Source organism: Anguilla rostrata, chromosome 6 (assembly GCF_018555375.3).
Source record: "Anguilla rostrata isolate EN2019 chromosome 6, ASM1855537v3, whole genome shotgun sequence".
Classification (NCBI taxonomy): domain Eukaryota; kingdom Metazoa; phylum Chordata; class Actinopteri; order Anguilliformes; family Anguillidae; genus Anguilla; species Anguilla rostrata.
This window is the reverse complement of record NC_057938.1, coordinates 7,960,514-7,983,551: the sequence shown is the minus strand read 5'-3', so window position 1 is coordinate 7,983,551 and position 23,038 is coordinate 7,960,514. Positions and strand designations below refer to the sequence as shown.

General features: G+C 45.2%; 3 protein-coding genes across 5 annotated transcripts in view; 1 reads left to right on the top strand and 2 right to left on the bottom strand.

Annotated features, from left to right (window-relative positions):
• Nucleotides 1-4,940, top strand: part of dmbx1a (diencephalon/mesencephalon homeobox 1a) — a 33,129-nt gene extending 28,189 nt beyond the window's left edge. For all 3 annotated transcript variants that reach the window (XM_064338103.1, XM_064338102.1, XM_064338104.1), the window contains 4 exons: nucleotides 601-766; nucleotides 1,299-1,477; nucleotides 2,105-2,525; nucleotides 2,863-4,940. In XM_064338103.1, the coding sequence (XP_064194173.1) occupies nucleotides 601-766; nucleotides 1,299-1,477; nucleotides 2,105-2,525; nucleotides 2,863-3,275 (1,179 nt within the window). In that variant the 3' untranslated portion in view covers nucleotides 3,276-4,940. The remainder of the gene's footprint in view (nucleotides 1-600; nucleotides 767-1,298; nucleotides 1,478-2,104; nucleotides 2,526-2,862) is intronic.
• Nucleotides 4,941-15,659: 10,719 nt separating this feature from the next.
• nsun4 (NOP2/Sun RNA methyltransferase 4) lies at nucleotides 15,660-18,980 on the bottom strand. The gene is made up of 6 exons (XM_064338101.1): nucleotides 18,823-18,980; nucleotides 18,123-18,520; nucleotides 17,845-17,999; nucleotides 17,493-17,653; nucleotides 17,014-17,138; nucleotides 15,660-16,519 (listed from the first exon to the last, which is right to left on the bottom strand). The coding sequence occupies exons 1-6, from the start codon at nucleotides 18,958-18,960 to the stop codon at nucleotides 16,243-16,245; spliced, it is 1,254 nt and encodes a 417-aa protein (XP_064194171.1). The 5' UTR covers nucleotides 18,961-18,980; the 3' UTR covers nucleotides 15,660-16,242.
• A 1,157-nt stretch (nucleotides 18,981-20,137) lies between these two features.
• On the bottom strand, nucleotides 20,138-22,636 carry LOC135256393 (cytochrome b-c1 complex subunit 6, mitochondrial-like). Its single transcript, XM_064338099.1, has 4 exons — nucleotides 22,462-22,636; nucleotides 21,606-21,758; nucleotides 20,865-21,026; nucleotides 20,138-20,349 (listed from the first exon to the last, which is right to left on the bottom strand). Exons 1-4 carry the CDS (start codon nucleotides 22,507-22,509, stop codon nucleotides 20,317-20,319), a joined length of 396 nt encoding a protein of 131 aa, XP_064194169.1. The 5' UTR covers nucleotides 22,510-22,636; the 3' UTR covers nucleotides 20,138-20,316.
• Nucleotides 22,637-23,038: the final 402 nt, after the last annotated feature.

The following is a 23,038-nucleotide window of genomic DNA, read 5'->3' as shown; positions in this document are numbered from 1 at the left end:
CACTTGACATCCTGACTAAAATCCTGCGTTTTACGACCTTTCTATTACTAGTTATTGCCTGCGATGTAATATGATATGGGCTAATTTGCCTCTTGTTGAAAATTATATTGTCTGGTATTTTGAATGAAAGATGTCCGATAAATTAGAGCGGCCTCTGTGGGGATTGTCGTTCTTTCAAGCTAAAGTATAGGCTATATAAATACGGTTTAAAAAAAGTAAATACAATCGAATTTTAGCGATGTCACCCCTTTGATAAATGACATTATAATGCCAATATCAACAAACATGCTAGCTGTGGTCTAGGTGATTAAATCATCGTGTCACAAAGATTGTCATCGTGTGACGAATTTGTAAATGAGGAGATGCAGGACTAGACTACTGTGAAAAGCTGTGGGTCTAATTTTTTGTTGAGGAATTGTTAGGACATCAAGTTAGGACATCAAGTAAGATAGAGGCTAGTTTTCTGGTTTCATAACTTCCTTCCTTCCAAAAACAATTTATAGCCTACTTTATAGGGTAAGGCAAATGTGCCACACTGACACACTTCATTTTTCATTCAAGAAAATCACAGCCCTGTTTTTTTTTTTTTACTTTTTCCAGGTAACAGTCGACATGCAGCACTATGGAGTGAATGGCTACTCGCTGCACGCGATGAACTCCCTCAGCGCCATGTACAACCTCCACCAGCAGGCAGCGCAACAGGCCCAGCACGCACCTGATTACAGGCCTTCTGTACACGCCCTCACTCTCGCTGAGAGATTGGCTGGTAAGGGACACACACACACGCACACGCATACACACACAAACACACGGACATACACACATGCACACACACACAAACACGCACACACGCGCACGCACGCGCACGTACACACCCACACACACACACACTGAGATAAACAAAGATGCCGTGATGGTTTTCAAGTAGGCCTGGAAATGTTTTTTAGATTTTTCAAATGAGCGTGAGAACCACTTGGAAAAAACACTCTTCATCCTCAAAAATGTACTATTACACAAAGCATGATGATGTCTCACACACAACTATATACAGTAAAAGCCATCACTGTAGCTGGTTCTGCTCGTAGCTGTTTGTAATTTTATGGTCTGATAATTATCAAACCTTTCGTTTTGGTTGTCCATGCAGCCTGTGTACACTGTTATTATCACTGATCATACAAGGTGCCAAAATGTCAGCGAAGGATAAATTAGGAGGAGGAGGAGGAGGACCGGACATTTCCGACCCGTCCATTAATTAAACTGGCCGCGTCTTTTCTCTTCCAACGGCTGCACGTTTCAAGACATCATCCTGGAGGCTCGCTACGGCTCCCAGCACCGCAAGCAGCGGCGCAGCCGCACGGCCTTCACCGCGCAGCAGCTGGAGGCCCTGGAGAAGACCTTCCAGAAGACCCACTACCCGGACGTGGTGATGCGCGAGCGGCTGGCCATGTGCACCAACCTGCCCGAGGCCCGCGTCCAGGTACGCGAGTGAACGCGTCTGCCGTGACTGACGGCAGAGTGAACGTGTCTGCCGGCCAGTCCAGGCTACTGCACAGTTTGACTCAAGGACTCCAAAGCATTTTTTTAGAAATTCTACCTCATAGCACGAACTGCTCAGCATAAAGTGTCATTATTAATCTGATTATTCAATTCAATTCAATTTTATTTGTTTAGTACTTTATTTATTTATTTGTATAGAACTATCACAAAGACACAAAAAGACCAGCCTGTTCGGCTAAAGGACTCCAAAGTATTTTTTAGAAATTATACCTCGTATCACAAACCGCTCAGCATAAAGTGTCATTATTAATCTGATTATTCAATTCAATTAAATTTTATTTGTATAGCGCTTTTTACAGAGAACTGTCACAAAAACACTTTACAGGGAAGCAAGGGAAGAGACCGAAAAAAAAGAGCAAACAGAGCAAACCACCAATTTGTATCTGATTATAGATATTGTTATCGCTAGCATTAAAATGCGATGATTTTGCCTGAAATTCCCATTACGCGGTTGAGCAGCGTCACAAGCGCGTTCCCTTTCGTGGCGTGTATTTGTCTGTTCGTTCGTTTCGAGCGTCGGTTTTTAAAGCCCGTGTCGCGTCCCCAGGTGTGGTTCAAGAACCGGCGCGCCAAGTTCCGCAAGAAGCAGCGCAGCCTGCAGAAGGAGCAGCTGCAGAAGCAGAAGGACGCGGCCGAGGGCCCGGCGGCGGGGGAGGGCAAGGCCGAGGCGCCCGCCGCTGGCGTCACCGAGGCGCAGACCCCTCCTTCCTCCTCCTCTTCCTCCTCCTCCTCCTCCTCATCCTCCACAGCTTCTTCCTCCTCGGAGGCAGAGAGGCCTCAGCTGCCCCTGCCGGCCGAACTGAGCGTGGAGGTGAACGTCACCTCGGCCGAGCAGTCGGACAGCGAATCGGCCGCGGAGGACACCGCGGAGGAGGAGCTCAAGCAGCTGAGGGAGGAGCCAAAGGGCGACAAGGGTCTGTTGCCTGGCGGCAAGTCTCCGCCCTGCAAACAGCTGAGCCCCAAGCCAGGTAAGAAACGCCTCCCCGTAGCTAAAGCTAACACTGTCTTTTTAAAATGTAGACGGATTAAAGGTATTCCGTGTATACGAGTAAAAGTTTTGTCGTGCAAAAAATGTTAATAAAATAGATAAATTTGGCTCATTTAAAACTAGAAAACAGTAGGAAACTCAACCATCCAGCTTATCACAGTATAAATTCAGATCTTTAATTGCGCTAGCTGCATCTTGATGAAATTATTTGACGTATTTGAAATGAACAGTAGATGTAATTAATTAAATCACTTCTGGTAGCAGTAGGGCTATTGTGCTTGTACAAATGAAATGGATAATTCCTCGTTTCTCCCCAGATTCTCCGCTGGGCTCCCCGGTGGCCTCGTCCTCGAGCGGAGTCAGCGGTGGGATGTCACAGAGCCACTCGTACTCCTCGTCCCCCCTCAGCCTCTTCCGCCTGCAGGAGCAGTTCCGCCAGCACATGGCCGCCACCAACAACCTGGTGCACTACTCCTCCTTCGACATGGGCGCGCCCTCCTCCATGCCCTACCTGGGCATGAACGTCAACCTCCCCACGCCGCTGGGCTCCCTGCCCTGCCAGCCCTACTACCAGTCCCTGTCCCACGCGCAGCAGGTGTGGAACAACCCCATCCTGCAGGCCTCCGGCACCCTCCCTGCCCTCAACAGCAAAACCACCAGCATTGAGAACCTGCGCCTGCGTGCCAAGCAGCACGCCGCTTCGCTGGGCCTGGACACCATGCCCAACTGACGCCCAGCTCCACGGCCTGGCCGGGAACCAAATCCCCCCCTGCTTCCTTTACCACCCCGACCCCATCCCACATCAACCGGACAGCTAAGACCCGGACACTTTTCCCAAAATGTGGTCTTTCCTGCTGTTGGGACTGAGAGATTCACCTGCGCTGCTTGAACTGAACCCTGAGCCATTTTCGTTCAGTTTTTGTCACAATGTCGACCACCCTCAGAAAATATGGTGAGAATACATTCCTCTTCGAGTCAGGAGGAAGTGATCAAAGAATTCAACAACTGCTAGAGCAGTGGCATACGGACTGGCATTGATGGAAAAAATATGTGGATGTTTTTTTCTGGATTGTCATCATCAGAACTCCACGTTTGACTGGGGTGGATGGACTGTAAGACCGGGCTACAACAAGGGCCTTTCTGCTTTGTAAATAGCTTTCCATGTTTGTTCAGACCTCCCTGGTTACAGTGTATCAGTTGGTGTTGCCTTCTGTGAAGATGTTTCATTAGCAATATCAATTTCCATATCGTGATAACAAATAAAATAAAGTATGAAGGAGACACAAATGAAGGAAAATAAGACTTAAAAATTAAGCTTTGATGCTACATGTCTCTTCAAAGCGGAGTTTTTTCAAAAACAATCTGACATTTTGACCACATTGCCTATGTTCCATTCAAGTACAAATTGTTATTATAAACCTAAGCCATGCGTTCTTTGATTGCTAAATTAAATGTGACTAATTTCTCTGTTTTATGACCAGGATTGAACCACTTGTAAGGAGAATGACTCCTTAATGAGGAAATGATTTCAGCGACTAAATGCACAAGCTGTTAATTACTTTATGGCTTAGGGCAACAGAAAATTATGCCATTATGAGCTGTGCCTAAAATGTGAATTGCGCTTGAATCCTCAACAAATAGGTTACAGAGGCAAGAAATATTTACGCTCTGCCCCAACACCAGTATCAGATGTGTCTTTGCTTAGAAACAGTTTTACCACTAGTGGTCAAACAATTATGAAACTGAAATATTCCTGTCAGTCCTGCAGCAGAGATTCTAACCGTAACACAGCCCAGAGAACTGATAGTTTACATTGACCTTAAGGCTGATGTGTATATAAAGTTGCCACTGTCTGGGGACGTTCCCTGTGAGATACTCCCTGTGTAAAGCACTTGCAGGAAGCAAGACCTGTCCTCTCTTGCCTATTAAAGGTCTGAGCTCATCCACTAGATGTAAATTATTTTATATGTAGATTAAGAGAAAAATACTTTATATGTAAATGTCATCCGTCATACAAATAAGGGATACTTAAGGTCGTCTTCTGTCATAGATTGTGAAGTTTAATTTGGGCAATCCTGTAGCCCTAATCCTCTCCTTAGAAAGATTGTACTGTGTTGGCGACAGCCTGCACTTTTAACAGCATAATTCTATAAATTATACAGTCTGGGTGTCTATGTAAGTCTTCCTATTGATGTCCATTGTGGCCGTGGTCATACTGAAGAACTGTAACTTAATTACGAGGTCATCGAGTCAAATGACGATGTTGCAAATTAAACAAGCTGAAAAGTGATCCAGACTCATAGCAGTTTTCCTTAAGTTAACAAGGTAGGTTTTAAAAGTGGTATGTTGTACAAAAAAAAAAAATCTTAAATAAAGCATTGTTTGAAGATCTTTACATATGAGACCCCTTGACATATTTAATGTCCTCGTGTGTTTTTTTTAGTATGAGAGAGTTACTCACTTATTTATGCATTGCAGACATTGATAGACATTGTAGACAAGGACGAATTAGACACAAAGTCCTGTCGATAAGGGGCATTTCCCCCCGTCATACACTTCTCACTTAACTGAAATATCAAAAGGCATTTCAATGGGGTGCTTTGTGGGTCCCTTCATTGGCCATCACTGCTGATTTTGCTCATTATTAACATGAGAACTGTATTTTTCATTCACGGTGAGCTGATACCTGAGTCTGGCCAATCAAATAAGAGGGCAGGATCACAGCTACGTCTCTCCCAAAAAACTGGAAACTGAAAATAAAAAAATAAAAATAAAAAAGCAACTATACCAGGATGGTCCAATGACTGCGGACACCAGATGGGATTGAGATTTGCAAGATGTAATGCACAGCACAGCAAGGAGCGACAGAGGCATACAAATTCGTTCTCTTTCTGTACCCTTCGCAGTGGAGGTTACAGTTACAAAAAAGTTGCTCAAAATGAGCTATTGACAGAGTCTAGGCAAGTAACAGTGAACATGGGAGATTAACGAATAGCTGACGTTAGGTGTGAAATAACAAAACAGCTGTTCTTTTTTAGTTCCTCTCAATGCATCCACAGTTAAGGGATTAGCAGCCTAATAACTATTTTAAGATGCCATGATTCCCAGAATTCAACCATTCCGACTGGCAGCTTACCGTCCCTGCCTCACAGATTAAAAGAAGAAGCCCTTGGACTGGATTCACTGTTTGGTCACAGCTCCACTTTCCCTGATCAGGTGCTTCTTCTCATAGACTTTGCTTTTTGATATATATTCGACTACCACCCCCACCCCCCCCACCCCCAACTCCCCCCACCCAGTCTGCTTACTATTCTGCTTTACATTCTTTACTCCAGACGGCTTGCCTGCCCTGCGGCTAAATTGGTTTACATTAAAGAGATAAATGCACAGCAAATGGTCTTTTACAAATACAGTAAAAATGCAGACTTTGCATGTCCGGATTAGCGCTGGAGTCAATAGGGGAAAGAGGAGCTTTGTACAACACAAAGCTCAGAAACCAGTCTGCTGATGCAGCCCGTCTCAGTGCTTTTGGCTGGCTGGGTTGGGATGGGGAGGGGTGGGGGGAGAGAGTGGTTGGTAGCGTCTCTGCACAAGAGTGTAACTTCCTACATTATGTAACTTCTCATGAACAACAAACTCCTGCAAAATAGGGTATACCCAACCCCACCGCACAATACTGACTCCTCATCAATAGTCTGCATGTAGCCTAACATGCATTCTGGAATGAATGACTGCACAGCTCAGTTGCTGGATAACAGAGTAAAAAAGCAATAACAGCTAGCTGCACAAATATCAGGAGAAAAGAGCATATGGGGACAAGGGAAGTCAGAGTCGTTAAAAAATAAATGAAAGCCCTGTTTCAGACTCACTGCGATACAGAGGCAAGCCCGGTTAGCCAGGGAGCTGCGGTAAAGCTACAGCTGCCATATTTAGTTCAGCTCTGCTTTCCTCTGTGACGTGCTGTGTTCTGATTTATACCAGATAAACTAGATTTGTAAAAAAAAAACTGTATTGTTTCCCTGTGTTCCAGGCAAGGGGGGAGCTGGCCAACATTATGTCAGCCAGATAACATCTAGGCAATTACTGCCTGTGCCTGGGGCAAGTGCAGGCGCATTGGAGAACAGCCCATGCCACAACTGGAAAAGAGGGGAGGAGAACTGGGATGCACCAGAGGAGGGCAGAGAGGGGCTCTACTGGGTTACTTTAGGTGAGGACATGAACTGGGAAGATTCGGAATGTAAGATCAGAGCACAGCTTCCAAATGGTACTACTCTATCTAGGAAATTTTCAATACCTGAAGTATCTCCAGCATTGGAAAACAGTGATAAGTCTTTATTATTTATTTATGCAGGGTAGGTTGACTGAGCGCACATGCTCTTTTAGAGCAACGCCCTGTTAACCACCACAAGTAGCCTAACCTGGATGTCTTTGGGCCGTGGGAGGAAACCGGAGTACCCGGAGGAAACCCAAGCGGACACGGGAAGAACATGCAAACTCCACACAGAAAGGCCCCAGGCTGGGATTCAAACCCAGGACCTTCTCGCTGTGACAACAGTGCTATCCACTGCACCGCCACACCACCCTTTATGACTTTGGAAAGCAACCTCATATGACTTACTCGGCATACCATGTGACATCGCCTACAGTTGCAGATGCAAAAGAGTTATTACAGTTTGAGGGCAGATATAATAACTCAAAATAACTCAACAATTACTGGAGAGTGTGTCTAGCAGTAGTTGCCTTTTAACTTCCTATTTTGAGACAGACAGACTGCATCAGCTGAATGTAGTACCATGTGCCACAAGTGGACGGCTGTGCAGGGAAACCTTTGAGGTGATGCGGCAGATGACATCATGACCAAGGAAGGGGCTGAAGCACTGGGGCACCAGACATGGTTTCATGTAATCTTGTTCACGGTTCATAGTTCAGAATTCTCAGCTGGAATCTGAGTGTCCACACAAGGATGGTAATATCTGGCGCACACACTCACACCTCATGAGGCAAGACCAGTGAAGAGATGCGTCACAAAGCACTAAATTCTGCTTTTATGCTCTCCGCACCGAAGCTCTTGATTGATTAGCATCCCTCGGTCATTAATGAAGCAATTACCTCAAACGCTTTAGTGCTTAATAATGCTTCATTTAGTGCTGCCCATCACTAGTTGTGTGGCACAACCTAGAGTGAAACTTGTAATGTCTGTTATACACTTTTGCTTAAATACTAAACTTTTTAAAAACTGAAAACCCATCCGTTTCATCCATTTGTCTATGGATGAAAACCCACCCGCCCCACCATAGGACGCCACATCACACACCTGTGTACTACAAACAAGCAACATCCACACACACACACACACACCTATTGCACCTGAGAATATGAGCTGAAGGAGCGAGGAGAAATGGAGGAGAGGGAAAGAGCGACGGTGGGCGGGAAGGAGAGGAGGTAATCTGGTGAAATAAAAATCGTGTAGGGGCATAAGCCGCCCCGCGATGAATAAGCGGCCTATTATGCTGATGAATGACAGCCAGAGGCAGTGATTATGCCGCTATTATATCTTAAACAGCGCGGTTTGTCAGGAGGCATAAGCCCCGATGAAGCGAGGGGCCCTCCCTCGCTCCCCGCCGCCGCCGCGCATTCCACCGGTTTGCTGCCGCCGCCCTGACGGCGCTCGCCGGCGCTGGCCCGCTCGTCTTCCGACAGCTCGGCGGCGGCGTTTTTTTAAACCGCTAATTGAATCTGTCTCTTCCGCGTTCCTCCTTTTTCGCTGTAAAGCTCCGTGGCCGGGCCCAGCTCTGCGGCAGGGAGTCCAGCTCGGGCCAGCGCAGTCCCAGCCGCCCTACGAGCGGAGCTGGAGGCCCCGACGCCGGAAAGAGACGCTACGCTATCGCTTCTCGGCCGTTTCGTGAACGCCACCGACGAACGGCACCACGCACCCCCGCCCCGCCCCTCCCCTCCCCCCGCCCTCGCCGCCCCCATTAGAACACTCCGGCACACTCGGCCGGGTGCCTCCGGGGCACGGGGAGCTGATTTCAACGCGCCGAGGCGGAGTGCCCCGGCCCGGCCTTGCGTGACGCGGTGCGCCCCTCCAGCATGCAAACAGAAGTCTGCCGCCGTCCCCCGAAACACCCTTAAGTGCGTCCCACTTACTGACACACCACAAGGCTGGTGCCAGCCCTGGGAGCCAGCCTTGGTTACGCTTCTTTTTTTTCCCCTCCAGCTGTTTGCAAGTTTTGTTTTGCTACAAAACGGTTTCGTCTGTTGCCATGTTTCTGTGTATCCCACACGGCTGCAGACCTCCTGAGTGGAGAGACGCCAATGAATATCTGAGTACCAGAAGCCAGTGCAGCGACGGTGGAGGGGAGGGCCTGGCCCTCTACACAGAGTGCATCCGTAATGACTCAGTGTGTGGGGGGGGGGTGCTGGCACAGGCTCCTCTCGAGAAAGCAATAGTACCTTTTGCCAAAGGTCGTAACAGAGTGCTTGTCAGGGAGATGTGGCACACCATCAATAACCTCCCCAGAATTTGACCCGAGACTGGGGTACGTTCGCTCCACCACTCCCGGCCCCATCGCTTACGAGAGCCGGCGCTTTTCATCCCTTCTCCCGAGCTTGTGACATCGGCGGCAGGACAGTGGGGACTACCTGTCCACTGCACACCGGTGCAGCTCAGACCTGGTAATATGTGGTCGCACGACGGGGACAGCTACCCACGGACCTCAAACCTTCGGCTGCTCCTGAGAACGCGTCACCTGCCCATTCCCACCCCGCGCCACCACCTTCCCGCTGAAGGACAACAAAAGAGCCGAAATGAAGTTGCTTTGTGCGCTCGCCTGTGTGGGAAGCACACCTAATTGTGAGTGAAACTTCACATTGTACACCTGCCACTGACCCACAGAGCGAGGGCCTGTAGCAGCGCCGGCCGTGACCGGATCCCGGCCGCCCATTTCATTTCTCAGAGGTCACAGCCCACAACAAGAGGAGGTCGCAGCCCTAATCCACTCAGCATTGAGGTAAAATTTGGGATAGGGGGCGGAGGGGGGGGGGGGGCTTTGGACATGGTCCACAAAGGAGGGCTGTGAGAACGCTGGGGGTGTCACACAAAGCTTCCACATGAAAGAGTGTTTCCCTCCCGGTCACCAAAACAAACAGCGAATTACGAGGTGGCGGTTGGGTAAGGGGGCAGGAGGAACAGGGACTGTCATTGTCACTTAAAGAGAGGGTTCCCGAGGTGTGGCACACAGCCATTCAGCGAAGGTCGTTTATGTGGAAACCATTACACCAACTTCCTCGTGGGCTTTGAACTCTGTGAACTTTGTTGAACTTCTCCTGCAAAGACGCAGTCAAATCTGAACTCTTCACGGTGGGCAGATTATAGATTTTTTCCCAGTTTTGAGGGACGATGACACAACACTTCCTCGATGCTGACCTTGGGTGGGAAAAAATATGTTTGAAATTCAAAGAGAAGCACAAAACCCACGGCCTGCTGTTGTTTGAGCCAAGAAGCAAACACTGCAAAGTATTTTAGCCTCATATTTAGACTTAAAATTCTATTACTTATTCTGTTACTTTTTTTTTACTGATTTCAAGATTTGCCAATGGGGTAAGACTTATCATGCGAAAAGTAACTAAAAACAAGCTAATAAGCTAATGAGAAAAAAAATACAATTATAAGACTAAACTACTTATTAGATGCTTTTTTGCAGTTAAGATAAGGCTGCACACTGCTTAAACACTATCAGTAATAAAATGAAGAAAGAAAAAGTACTTATTTTTAGTTCATTTTCAAAATTACAAAATGAACATGAACATCCCTATTCTCTGTGGGGTGACTGGAGGTAACACAAGGTAGAGTAAAGGCAGCTAATATTAGCCTAGCACTCTGGGTCATAGCACCCCATTTAAAACTCATAAAATAGGGTTGACTCTTGAAAGCGGCTGGGGTACATTGAGATGGTCTGCAGAAGACCACACCACCACAGCCTGTATGGCAGACACCGTTCCCCGTTGTGCTAGCCCGTCCTTCTAACAAGGACGCCCTTGTGACTACCAAAGGGGATTTGGCCTTAAAGTTTGTACAGGGAGCTGGGTCATCCCCGCCCATCTTTAAGATGAGATGGGGAGGGAAAAAAAAAAAAGAGGACTGGCTCTTTAATTCCACCCGGCCCTCCCCATTCACGGCCTCCCCAGAACAAAAATCACAGCGTACCATTCAATCAATGCTTTTTTTTTTTTAAAAGCCCTCTTTATGGTCGCACTAAAGGTTTTAGCCACGCAGAGAATAACCGCTGCCACTGCGCGAAACCCGAGCCCATTGAGAAAGTGACAGCCGCTGCCAGAATATGATCCTAATCCTGTTTCCAGCATTCTTTTAGCCCACTGGCATGGCCATTCCGCCAGGTATTCTCCAAGCTGTCAAATCGGAAAATCCCTCTAATAGTCCACCGCCCAGATACACATCAAAGAGCTCGCAGAAACCACCAACGGCTTAGTGGCACAACCCCTGTCTCTCTCTCTCTCTCTCTCTCTCTCTCCCTCCCTCTCTCTCTCTCTCTCTCTCTCTCTCTCTCTCACACACACACAAACACGCACACACATTGGACCCACAGATCGACCAATAAAGTTTTTTTTTCCAAACAGTCATTTGGAATTCAGATTTTTATTTATCCAGCCCTGCAGTCCTTCATGGCACAACATATACGAAACTCGATAGCCTCCAAAAGCACAACTTGTTCAAGGCAACACAAAGTCTACCGGGCTGCCAGTAACTGTCTGACACAGGGAGCGAGGGAAGGGGGACAGGGAAAAAGAGGGCGATTGGGACCCAGTGAAAAAGATAGAAAGAGAGAGCGAACACAAAAAGGGGGTGGGGGGTGGGGAACAACAGGTGTCTGAACTCCGCTTGCTCCGGTCACCCACTCAGTTCCAGTTTATCTTCTTCTATTCTCGCTCATTTAATCCATCACTATCTCAGCCCAGGATAATCTCCTTAAGGCAAAAACACTCGGTTTTGGTGCACCCAAACCCTGGTGGACAGCCGAGCGAGGGGGGGTGGGGTGGGGTGGGGGGGTGCGCGCCTCGGTGCCTGTCACTGCTGCGCCGCTTCAGTCAGGATGAATTACACACCGCGGTGACACCGCCAGATTCACCAGGCCAGTAAAACCAGAGGGACACGCTCTTCCCATTGGTCAGCGCCCATGGTCACATGATCAACTGATGGCATCCAGTGGAGGGGAGGGGAAGGAGCAGGAGGCTGCTGGGGCAATCCTCTCTGGCATGTGGGTAAGGTGGTCTTGGGCCTGGCATTAAAAGATAGGTGCAGGTAGAATTTGGGATTTTTTTTATATTTTGCTCTTTGTTTATTACACTTTTGTCCCTTAATTTTAAAAGCCCAATTGTAATGGCATTTTGGGAGGGGGAACACTTGAAATACACATGCAGCCACTCACCCCTAGGCATGGAGAAAATCCATCAACTGAGCCGTGTAGCTGGAAGGACTGTACTACTGGTTGAACTGGCAGACAGATTATAGACAGACTGACATGGAATGACCAGAGAAATTACTTTTAAGTGATGAGGTAGGGAATGCCAAACCAACTCACACTCTCCCTTTGGACAATCCATCACCCAGTGGGAACCCCATCCACAAACATCACTGGTGAACGTAATGTACTGTATATATATTTAAAAAAAAATAAGGATGCCAACTTGGGGAGCATTTATACGTTGTCCATAACATTTATAGCATTTAAATAATATGATAAGTATATGGTAATGTTAAGATTTTTTATGCATAGTGTTGTGGTGGCTGGGAGGTGACTGCGGGTGTAGTGTTCGTCGTTCACCGAGGGGGGGGGGGGGGCACAGAGTGTAGTCTCACCGGCGGGGTTGTGTGGCTGGGCCCCCGCTGGGCTGCAATTTCACGCAGTGAGACAGACACAGGCCCCGGCGGCACGACCCGTTCCCATTCAGGAATCCTCACCAGGCACCGATTATCTAATACACCAATACACCCTCCACACCTGGGCATGGGGGGGTGCTCCCAGGAGCCTCCTGTAATTGGACATACCACCCCACCCACTGTTCCCCAAAAACCAACCGCTGGCAAACAGCAAGGAGAGCAAGGGCATCTGGCAAGACAGAATCCCTTTAAACGTGAGCGTTATCAGATTAGCATGTGACGCAGTGGCTTTAGCTCTGAAGCCTTTACCTGATGGAACTAATTCACTTGGGTTAGACCACGACACAATGGAAAAATGCACTCAAATTGCCTCCCGTGTGGACAGAAACTGAATCGTGTCCAGTGAACATGACTCCTTAACCACCCATCTCCCGTCACTCCTGCCTCTGTTGGATACAATTAGCCCTGATGTTTCCTGCTGAGTGTCAGCCATCACAATCATTACCCCTTGCCCTGTTGGTAGAAGTGTCCTGATTTATTTCAGGGCTTCAATTTGCAATCTCTCAACTTGTGGTGAAAGGCTCTAAGCTCTCTCACCAGTAGAGTGGCTCAGCGGGCGTGAAAAAGTTTACCAGAACCTGGAAACGTAATCATTCAACCTCTACCCTTGGTCAAAAATCACACCCACCTCCCTAAGTAGAGTTGGGCTCGCTGGCTCAGTTTAGAATTTCAAGAATTTCTGAATGTGGATGCCCCTTAAGATTTTCTGCCCAGTGCACTACAGTGTCTAACATTACACAACACCCCACACACAGTGGCAATCCCACTGCTCTGGAGGAAGACCACCAAACAGAAATGGCCATACTACACGCACACCAGCACACGTATTTCTCACACAGACACCATAGCTGCTTCCTAATTCAATAATGAGGGGGCCAGGAGCAGCTGAGGAAACGGGGAGAAGGACAAGAAATGGTCCCTAATGGCCTCCTATGTCCTGAGTGTTAGAAAATGTAAATTTATGTAAAACCCACAGGAATAGGTATATTTACAATGCGTTCGGGGTAATCACAAGATGCAGGCATAGCAAACTGGGCCCTGCCGACGGAAGCAGTCAGTACAGAAATAGTTTTTATGTGTCATTAATTCCCCCAGCGTTCCTAAATATTCCTTCTATTGCCGCGGTAATACAGTAATCACTCACAATCGCACAGAAAATTATCTTCAGTCATCTGTGGAATAAAGGCAGAGGGTAAAACTAGGGAAAAACATCCCATTTTGGCGTCGCGCGCGTCCTTAATGGAGCCGCCGAAAGCTGGCCGCGGCCCGCGCCGCCCCCCATTCCGCCGCCGACGGAAGGCCGTTACCGCGCGGCTTAATGACAGCGGGGAGTCGATGGCTCCCGAGAGCCTCCCCCCGCTAATGTTGATGCACCTTTTCAGGCCTCATTGGCGGGGGGGGGGAAGGACAAGGGGACCGCACCAGTCCCCGGGGGGGGGGGGGGGGTGGAAGGGAAGGCGCACCCACAAAAAAAACGACCCCGTGTAAAGTCACGCTCAGAAAGGTGTCCCCGCATTTTACAAACGCAGAGCAGAAAGACACCAAATCAAGCACCCATATTATTGTTCTCCCCAGAAAGGTTGCTCTCCACTGCATTGCTGTTCAATAGCTATTCCTATAAATGTCTGATTTGTTCCTTCCTAGTGAGGTGAATGCTGTATCAGAAGAATATTCTGGAATTCAGATTGGGCTGGCTCATAATATATATTTTTAAATATAATTATGTATAATCAGCAAATAAACCTTTTCTTGTACAATGAGATTCCATCATTTATGAGGCAAAAATGGGCCAAAAGTTGTTGTTCATTAAATACAGAAAAAAATTTCACCATCTAAATACATAGAGCTACCCAAGGCATAAAAAACTAATAAAATAAACGAATATACTGTTATTCATCATTTCTGCAGTTGACTACATTTTCAAAGATATAATTTGATGTGACTGAGAGTGAGATGTTGAAACACATGATATTGTATGCTATTTAAGAAACAGCACACATGGAATGAAAAACACTTGCGTCTTAGAACTCTAAAAGAACCTTGGCTTGGCAGCCTGAGAAAATAAGTTTATGGATTTGTTTAAATGGTACCTTTATAACCGTCATTAACTAACAAAACAAAAAACAAAATGGTACACCGCCCAAACTCCAAACAGACATTTTTTTCTGCCCTTAGTAGATCAAATTCCTTTTGCTTTCAGAAATAGCTCAATTTAAGATTTGGAGTTGAATTACATTTCATTTAGATTATTTTTATGTTTGCTTTAATACATGCATATGTCGTATGTTCATCTGCCAAGTCATGACTACCGCAAAAACAACACAAGTCATGGTACAGCAAGCAATTTGTATATCAAACCATTTTTTTCTATTACTGCCTGTCATGGTCCATAAACAATTTTTTTTTTTAGGTATAAGGTTATGCCAATGAGCTGGTAAAAAGTAATTTTATTATTATTATATTTTGTATAATTGGCCCAATTGCAGTGAAACAGTCTGAAAATGTGCTTCTGCTCAATGAGATGACAAATATTCTCGTGAAGCCACGAGGAACAAACTGACTTTCACAAATGAAATAGCTTCACTGCTGTCCTGGCTCTCTCCACTGCACAACGGTTTACTGCTGTCACCTAGAGGCTACGAGAGGAAGTGCAAGAGAAAATCAGTGGAATCGCTCAGCCAACGGAAGTGATCACAACATAATATGTGTTCTCCTGAAAACCCGAAGTGAACACTGAGCTAGGTCCTGAATTTCTGTAGACGACGACACTTAATGAGGCACACACTTTACCGACACTAATTGTATAGAGCACTGTATTAGAGTAAGTATTATAGCGGGGAAAAATCAGTCCCCAGATGGGAATCTGACAGGACAAAAGGAACTGAGACGACAAGACACAAATTATGCTCTAGCTTTGCCCTGTATAACAACCCAAAAACTACTGAATAACTAACAGAGAGAATGAGTCTCTTTGTGGCTTTTAATAAATGTGAGCTGAGGTTAATTTAATCCTCTATTGCAATGGATTATGCTACTGTATTAATTTCTCCTTGGGGGCAATATTGTTTTGTGCAAATCAATTGAATGTTCGTTTTTTTTACTAAAATACAGGTAGGAGGAAAGGCAAACATCTCTGATAATAATCATATAAAGACAGGTGTTGAAACACTGTTTATTGTTTAGAATAACAACTCAGTTGAATTTGAGATTATTAAATACCATGTATCATCTTAGGACATAAATATAGATACAATAACCCAGTGGAGAGTGTAATATACTGTACACAGGCTGCTTTGGAGGGAAGATACCACTTCCACACTTACCATCTAATCCAAATTGCAAAGGTGCAACTGTCTGCACTGTGTCTTCTTGAAGGAGGGACACTCCAGGTTCCATAAAGCAGAGGTGGGCAATGAGGGCCAGATCTGTTTCTGGTTTTTGCGAAAACCAGCAGAAGGTGTAAATGCCTCAGCATTTCCGCCACCTGACATATTTGCTACATTTCTTGGTACACAAATGAATGACAGCTGAAGACTGTTCTTGTGTCCCTACATGAAATGTCTGACTGTGATCTAATCTGGTGCATACAGCCACTTAGCCAGAGTAACTGCTGGAAACCAAAACCTGCTGCATACACAGCAGCGCTCCACGGCCGGAATATCTCACCCCTGCCACGAAGCGTCCACCCTTCCGACGTCCTGCGGATCACATGACCCATTCGGGCCAATCCCTGGTCACCCTAGTGGCTGCGATGCAGCTTGCAGAGGTAAATGGGGCCAAAGTTGGCGGTGAGGTGAGGGAGGACCAGCTCCCCGAGGCGGGGCTTGGAGGCGAAGCGGAAGGTGTCCCCGAAGAGCTGGGCGAACGGCCCCAGGTCCTGCACGCGGGCAGTGATGCCAAGCTCCTCCTGCGCCACCTGCACCGCCCGCTCCACCACACACTCGTTCTGCAGCTGGGACAGCGTGCATGTGGAGTACAGCACCTCCCCTCCTGGCTGGACTGCCTGTAACCCTGCCCTGGAATGTCAAAAAATAATAATAAAATTCCATTTAAAAAAAACAAAGAAGCACCAGTATTCACACATACATTATAATTCCGTAGCTTGAAGCTTATTCACTGGAACACATTAGTGTTTACTTACTAAAATTTACAATTAAGATGCATATAATCAGCACCGTTTGCAGTTTTTTTTTTAAAGAAAGAAAAGCTCAGAATCTCTGGGAACACTGCAGAGCAGGTGTGTCAGACTCAAGTCCTCGATAGGCCACAGTGTTGGCAGGTTTTTGTGGTTTAATTTCCACCAGCCGCCAATTCAGGCCTTGAGAACAGGGTGTGTGGATTCGTTAACCAATGACAAATTAAATAAAACACTGTCGCTGAAATACACCAAAAACTAGCAGACACTGCACACATCCCGGACTGGACCCTGACACCTGTGTGGTACAGTATAAAGGGAGCCCGCTGCCCGGAGGATTGTCCAGTACCAAGGACATCAGAAGCCACAACTTACACCAGGAGCTGGGTCTGTAGCAGGGGTAGCATCTGTCTTTCCTTGGTTCTGGATTTTTTGAAGATGTTGTTGTCCTCCTCCAGCAGAGAATGTCTGTCAGTGGTGCAAGGCACATCCACAAGCACCTAGGGAGGATCACTGAAATGAAACAACAGGCACAACCACCAAACTCCTGCAAACAGTAGCTATGAATGAAGTGCTATGTATCTGTGAGTAACCATAGACTACCCTCTAATTACTGTTTCCAAACCTGTAAAAGCCATTGTCAAAAAAATATGACAAAGCAACAACAGAAAATAAGAGCTGGCCTCATTTTTGTATGAAACAGACAAACATTAAATAATTATTTACGGGTTTCATGTTGTCTGCCTGGAAGATGACATTTCCCACAGACATACTGTCAATGAAGAAAGGACGGTGATCTTTCAGTAAATAATAATAATGCTAAAAGACCAGACAGATACAATTACAAAACTTACTCGGTCAAACGTGTCCCTCTCCAGTTCGCCCCACTTCCTGCCATCGAAGGAAGTGATGCGAACCTGATCCTCTGACCAGTGCTCTCTGGGAATGTAGTTCTGCAGGACCCGGTGCAAGCGGGCCATACGAGACACTGAAGAGTCATTGACAGCAAGATACCCTGGAAATCCACACACAGCACCACATTCAATTAGACCCCCGACTATGAAAAATGCAGCTATCCTCACAGAGTGAATGTTAATGCCTGAGAATGACTACCAAATTTCAGAGAAGAAGCTTTTTATGTCACAATCAAAATATGACTCAATGGGGAAAAATCCACATTTGAATAGGACCCAAACAAAATCTTACCGATGGCCTGAGTCTGTAGGAGAGCGAGGGTCTTCCCCCCAGGAGCAGCACAGAGATCAAGCACACTATGTCCCTCCTGGGCGTCCAAGGCCAGGACAGGCAGCAAGGAGGCTGCATCCATTAGGTAGTATCCTAAGGTTCTGTTGCTGTCTGGTCTGAGAGCAAGAGAAGCAAGATTTTGCCAGCATGTTGGCAAAAAAAAAAAAAAAACACTGAAAAGATACTGCTTACCAATACTTAAATAATACTTGTCAAATTATTTTTCTGTTGTCACTCACCTGGCAGGCTTGAATCGAGAAATGTCACCCTTTGGAAACACAAGGCACTTGATATTTGGGCTGAGGCGTGGAGGCACGGTCTCTTCCTGCGTCCCTGACGCGGAAAACGTGGCGTTGACAGATGAAAGTTCATCGCCATGCAAGTACTCTTCTGTAGTGCCCTGCCTCTCATCCCCTTGTGCAAAGTCGCTGCAAACAAAGTCTAGGGCTCCCTGTGATTGCAATTCTTCCATAACCTCTGTTGCGTCAGAAAAGTTGTTGATCAATGCCCCGTATTTCTGCTCGGAGAGCATGCTGACTCGCACAGATGGCCAGAGATCGCCGAGCTGTGTGCCGTAGTTTACGTCGAAGTTCTGCAAAGCCAGGCTGGTGGAAGGAAACTTTGCCTGTGAGGCTGCCTGTTCAAATGAAGAAAAAAAGCTAACGTTATCTGGCAATTCAACAGCATAAATAATAGCTAACGTGAAGTAATAGTCCAAGTTTTTGAGTCGCTTTGTCTAACTGCCCTCCCAGTAATCACAATTCCATTTTCTCGCCATGTAATCTTTGGCTAAAAAGATCTGGCTCTACTGACACATCATCCCATTAGTTAACGTTAGGTAAGCTAGATGCAACATTTATATCCAATGACAGATACGTTTATGATTCGTGACACTATGCTCAAACTACCAATAGACATCGTAACTGTCGTTATTATTACCCATTTTGTTTTCACACGATTCCGTCGTGGGATTACGGAAATCCATTTCAATTTTCGGAGCAATATTCTCACGTTTGTGCGCGCGGCCATGTTGGGGTGCACTGCTATTAATTCCGCTTGTGAAATTGGTCCCCACATGTAGTTCCGCTCTAAGGTTGAAGTTTGGATCTGAGTAAGGCTTTCTGATTTCGTGATGAATAATTTTGGTTAACTTTGGTTAAATCTTTGTGACATTCGTTCAGTGCTCAAAACAACCAAATTAATTACTCAAAACTCAACATGAAACCGTTTGTAATTCCCTGTAGAGACTATTAGCTGTATGTGTGTGTAGACCGCGAACAGTACGACCTTCCCAATGTACTAAGAGAGCTTTCCCATGACATGTACTAAGAAATTGCTCAGCCCGTGTTAAAAATATCCTGCCTTTTACAGACATTTTTGAGCTTGAACTATGAAAGGGATAGTTCACTTATTCATTAATTTCTAATTATTCTTTTAAAAATTAAATGAAAATGTATATTTAGTTGCAACTATTATATCTCATGAACCGCAGTAAAATCAGTCTGATGTTGGATATTCGAAACCGGAGCACAATATATGGATAATTAAGTGTGTAATTGTAAATTAACCCTGCAAAATAATATTTATAGCCACTGGAAATATTGATGTATAACAACATTATATTTATATATTATAATATTTAAAAAAACACACCAAAACGGAATCACTTACTATCAAAAACTGAAAACTTGAACTTCTCTATATTGTGTTCCATTCAAATGACTGACAACAAACTACAGTGTACAGCCGGCTCCATAATGTTTGGGACAAATACTTTTTTAGGTTTTCTTGATTTGGCTCTGTACTCTGCAATTCTAAATGTGTAATCAAACCATTCACATGTGCTTAAAGAGCAGATCAGATTCTCAGCTTTTATTAAAGTGTATTTTTCTACAATTTGGTTTCACCATGCACAGCACTTTTTGTTCATAGCCCTGTAATGTTATGTAAATGAAAATAGTCATGTTTAGTATTGTCACATTTGCTTTGCAAGTGCAATGAAGTCTGTGACCCACAGACATCACCTAGTATCTTCTCTGGTGATGCTCTGCCAGGCCTATACAGCAGCCATCGTAAGTTTCCTTCTCTGCATATGAAATACATGTTCAATTGGTTTCACATCAGGTGAATTACTTGGCCAGTCAAGAATTTTCCTGTTTTTAGCTTTCGAAAAATTCCTAAAAAACAAAATGTAGTCACTGAAATGACACTAAAAATGTATGTGCAAAAGGCAAACGTGAAGCACAAAAGGAGGTTTAATAAGAACTTGAATTTATTGAAAATAGTACACATTAAATATTAGCCCCGCTTTGATAAGAAGGCATGCCTGAGAATCGGTCAAGGGAAAACAATACATGATCTTTTGTTGATACAACAATTTCTTGTATTTATATTCCACAGCTGTACGGTACCCCTGGAAGTGATTGTAAGCCTTCATTTCACAGAGTTGAAGAGTCTGTGTGCCACCTGTGGAGAATGAGAAAAAACATTACCATTACCATTGTTATACTGTAACTGCGCCATCACTATTGCTGTTATTTGTCATAGTATGACCCATCAAGGCAATACAGACAGAGATGATTTTCGGGTTAGACAAGCAAGGAGGACACTGAAAAAGCACAGTGGGACCTAATCCCTTCAAACAAGCAGTTGCATGCATCCATATCACCCCCCCATTTGTTCATGGAGCACGTTTGATGTTCCGCTCTCCCTCTCCATTGGACCATTAGTATAGTATTAAAATAATCTTTAAACTTGAACTAATTAATTTGTGTGCATCTTCTGCTGATATACCCGATAAAACCAGAAGCTTCTCATTTGAAAACAGGGGCAGCAAAATATATAAGCCCATGTTTGTTGATATATTTTTGATTACATGCCTTCGCTGATTTGGCTGCCTCATCCCTTGTTCACTTTGTACTTCTCCAGTTGTTCTGGAGAGGGCACAACCCAGAGTCCTTATTTTGGTCCCTCTTACTCACACAGTGGTCCCGGGCGTGCAGGAAGTCGAAGAGCTCCTCTGTGCAGTCCTCCTCGGTGCGCGACCGCGAGTTCACCCTGCTCTCGCACGCCTCCAGTCTTTCCCGCACATGCACACAGTGTTCCGTCTGCTCGCATTTCTGCCGAATTGCATCTAAGGGGTCCTACAGCATACATACAGTGTTGGACACCAAATAAGGCAATGTTAGTGGGTTTGTATGCTATATACACATACCAACATACAAACATATCTGAATGGATGACACCATTTACAGTATAAAATGTAAGGAAAACTAGTAATACATAAAATGTTGACAGGTACAAAGATTATATTTGCTGCAAAAAGATAGTTATATTAACAGTATTCTAGGTTTACTCTTTAAAAGGTAAAAGTACAGTAGTTTACCATAGTTAAATTAGCAGATTATCTTTCTGACAGCGACTTCCCTTGCAAAAAGTATAGTAAAATGGCAAATCCCTCTACGCTGCTACCAAATATTTTGGGAAATTAGTCTCTTGGCAAGTTTGGGTACATTAAAATAAACAAACTAATACTCAAAATGATTACAATTTAAAATGTATTACTACTGCATTTCAAACAGTTGCGACACAATAGGATTAGCTAATGTGACAATGAACCTAATGAAATGGACCCAGGCTATGTCAAAACAAGGTAATCACCATTGTGTACCATTTCATATTTGCAAGCCAAGGCGTGTTTTAGTGATCTTCAAAATACGTACCACCATATCTTCTTCCTCCTCTTCCTCTTCTTCATCCTCTTCGTCCTCATCTCCACCTCCCTCCCCTTCCTCCTCCTCTCCACCACCCTCACCGCCCTCTTCCTCTCCACCACCCTCACCTTCATCTTCCTCAGGCCCTCCCTCCTCTTCCTCCTACAATAATACCAATAGCAGCTGATTAGTAAAATGTCAATAAGCGGTATCAAATGTAACGTATTTGTGAATTTATCCTAACTGCTATTAAAAAGTTAGAGGGTGAATCATTTCTGGTGTAACAACTGTATCTACTCACAGACCTCGAATCACGAAAATCACAATTATTGCATGTTTCTGACCGAGTTAGCTAGCCAAGCAATATCCAATTAGCTAGCCGAGAGTGAGCTAGGTTATGAATATTAGCCCATGCTGTGTAAGATATGGTCGTCTGTGTTACACAACTGCTCAATCTTTATTTTAAGAAGTTTCCCTGAACTAACGCCCAGTTCGTCAACAGTGAGCCACTTTTTCACATCTCATTTTGCTGCTGGCTAGTTATCTAGATTTCCAAATAAACCATAGTCTACTAGCATATACATGGTTACTAGGTAGTAATGACTTTAAATTCACAACTAGGTGGCTTGCTAGTCAACTAACGTAAGAGTTGGGAAATAATTAAAATTAGCAAGCTACATGGCTGCATAGCAGGACAACAGGACAGCGAGTTAACCTAGTCGCACGTTCGCTGACCGTATGTACAAAAGGGTATAGCTAACTTAGCTAGCTACTGCAGGCCTGAACCTGACCGGTCAGCGAGTTAGCATCATGGCTTACAAGCTATGATAGTGGACTCTTCTTTAAAAGAACTTCCTAAGTATACCTCGTCGTCAGGCTCTCCATTCGTGATCATTTTATCTTCGAAAACCATTTCTGTAGCTCTGGCTTGCGTCACTGAGGTAGTTAAGGCTTTCCTACAAACGAGAGGGGACAACCGAGAGGCTGATACGGTCTGAAGTTTTTCTGGAGGACGTTTTAGGTCACATGCAGGAAACTACGAGATTCCACCGGAAGTGACTTCCTTTTCCTCAAAGTCAAAGATAGTGGAGGAAACTTACAAGGTACACTACTTGTACGATGCGCGTAGTGGTTGAATGCGAATTATTTTCAATTAAAATACTTTATTGCACCTTTCATACATGATGCAAATGAGTTATACCTTTATATAATGTAACAGCTACATGACTTCAGAGATAGAAATGATACAACCATCTAGTCTATATATTGGTGACAAGTTAGTCAAGTCAGAAAGACAAATGCAACTACCAAATGTCATCCATTATCTACACTTGCTTATTTCTGGGCAGGATCACAGGGGGTGCCAGAGCCTATTCAAGCATGCCTTGGACAAGCAGGAATACATCCTGAACAGGTCACCCACACCTAGGGGCAATTTAGAG

Excerpts from the sequence above, each read along its gene's own strand:
- nsun4 (XM_064338101.1), bottom strand. The coding sequence starts at position 18,960 with ATGTGGGGACCAATTTCACAAGCGGAATTAATAGCAGTGCACCCCAAC. Across the intron at positions 18,000-18,122 it reads TCTCGATTCAAGCCTGCCAG|ACCAGACAGCAACAGAACCT; the intron begins GTGAGTGACAAC and ends TCTTGCTCTCAG. Across the intron at positions 17,654-17,844 it reads CCTACAGACTCAGGCCATCG|GGTATCTTGCTGTCAATGAC; the intron begins GTAAGATTTTGT and ends GTGGATTTCCAG.
- LOC135256393 (XM_064338099.1), bottom strand. The coding sequence starts at position 22,509 with ATGGTTTTCGAAGATAAAATGATCACGAATGGAGAGCCTGACGACGAG. Across the intron at positions 21,027-21,605 it reads AGGAGGAAGAAGATATGGTG|GACCCCTTAGATGCAATTCG; the intron begins GTACGTATTTTG and ends TGTATGCTGTAG. Across the intron at positions 20,350-20,864 it reads TGCACGCCCGGGACCACTGT|GTGGCACACAGACTCTTCAA; the intron begins GTGAGTAAGAGG and ends CATTCTCCACAG.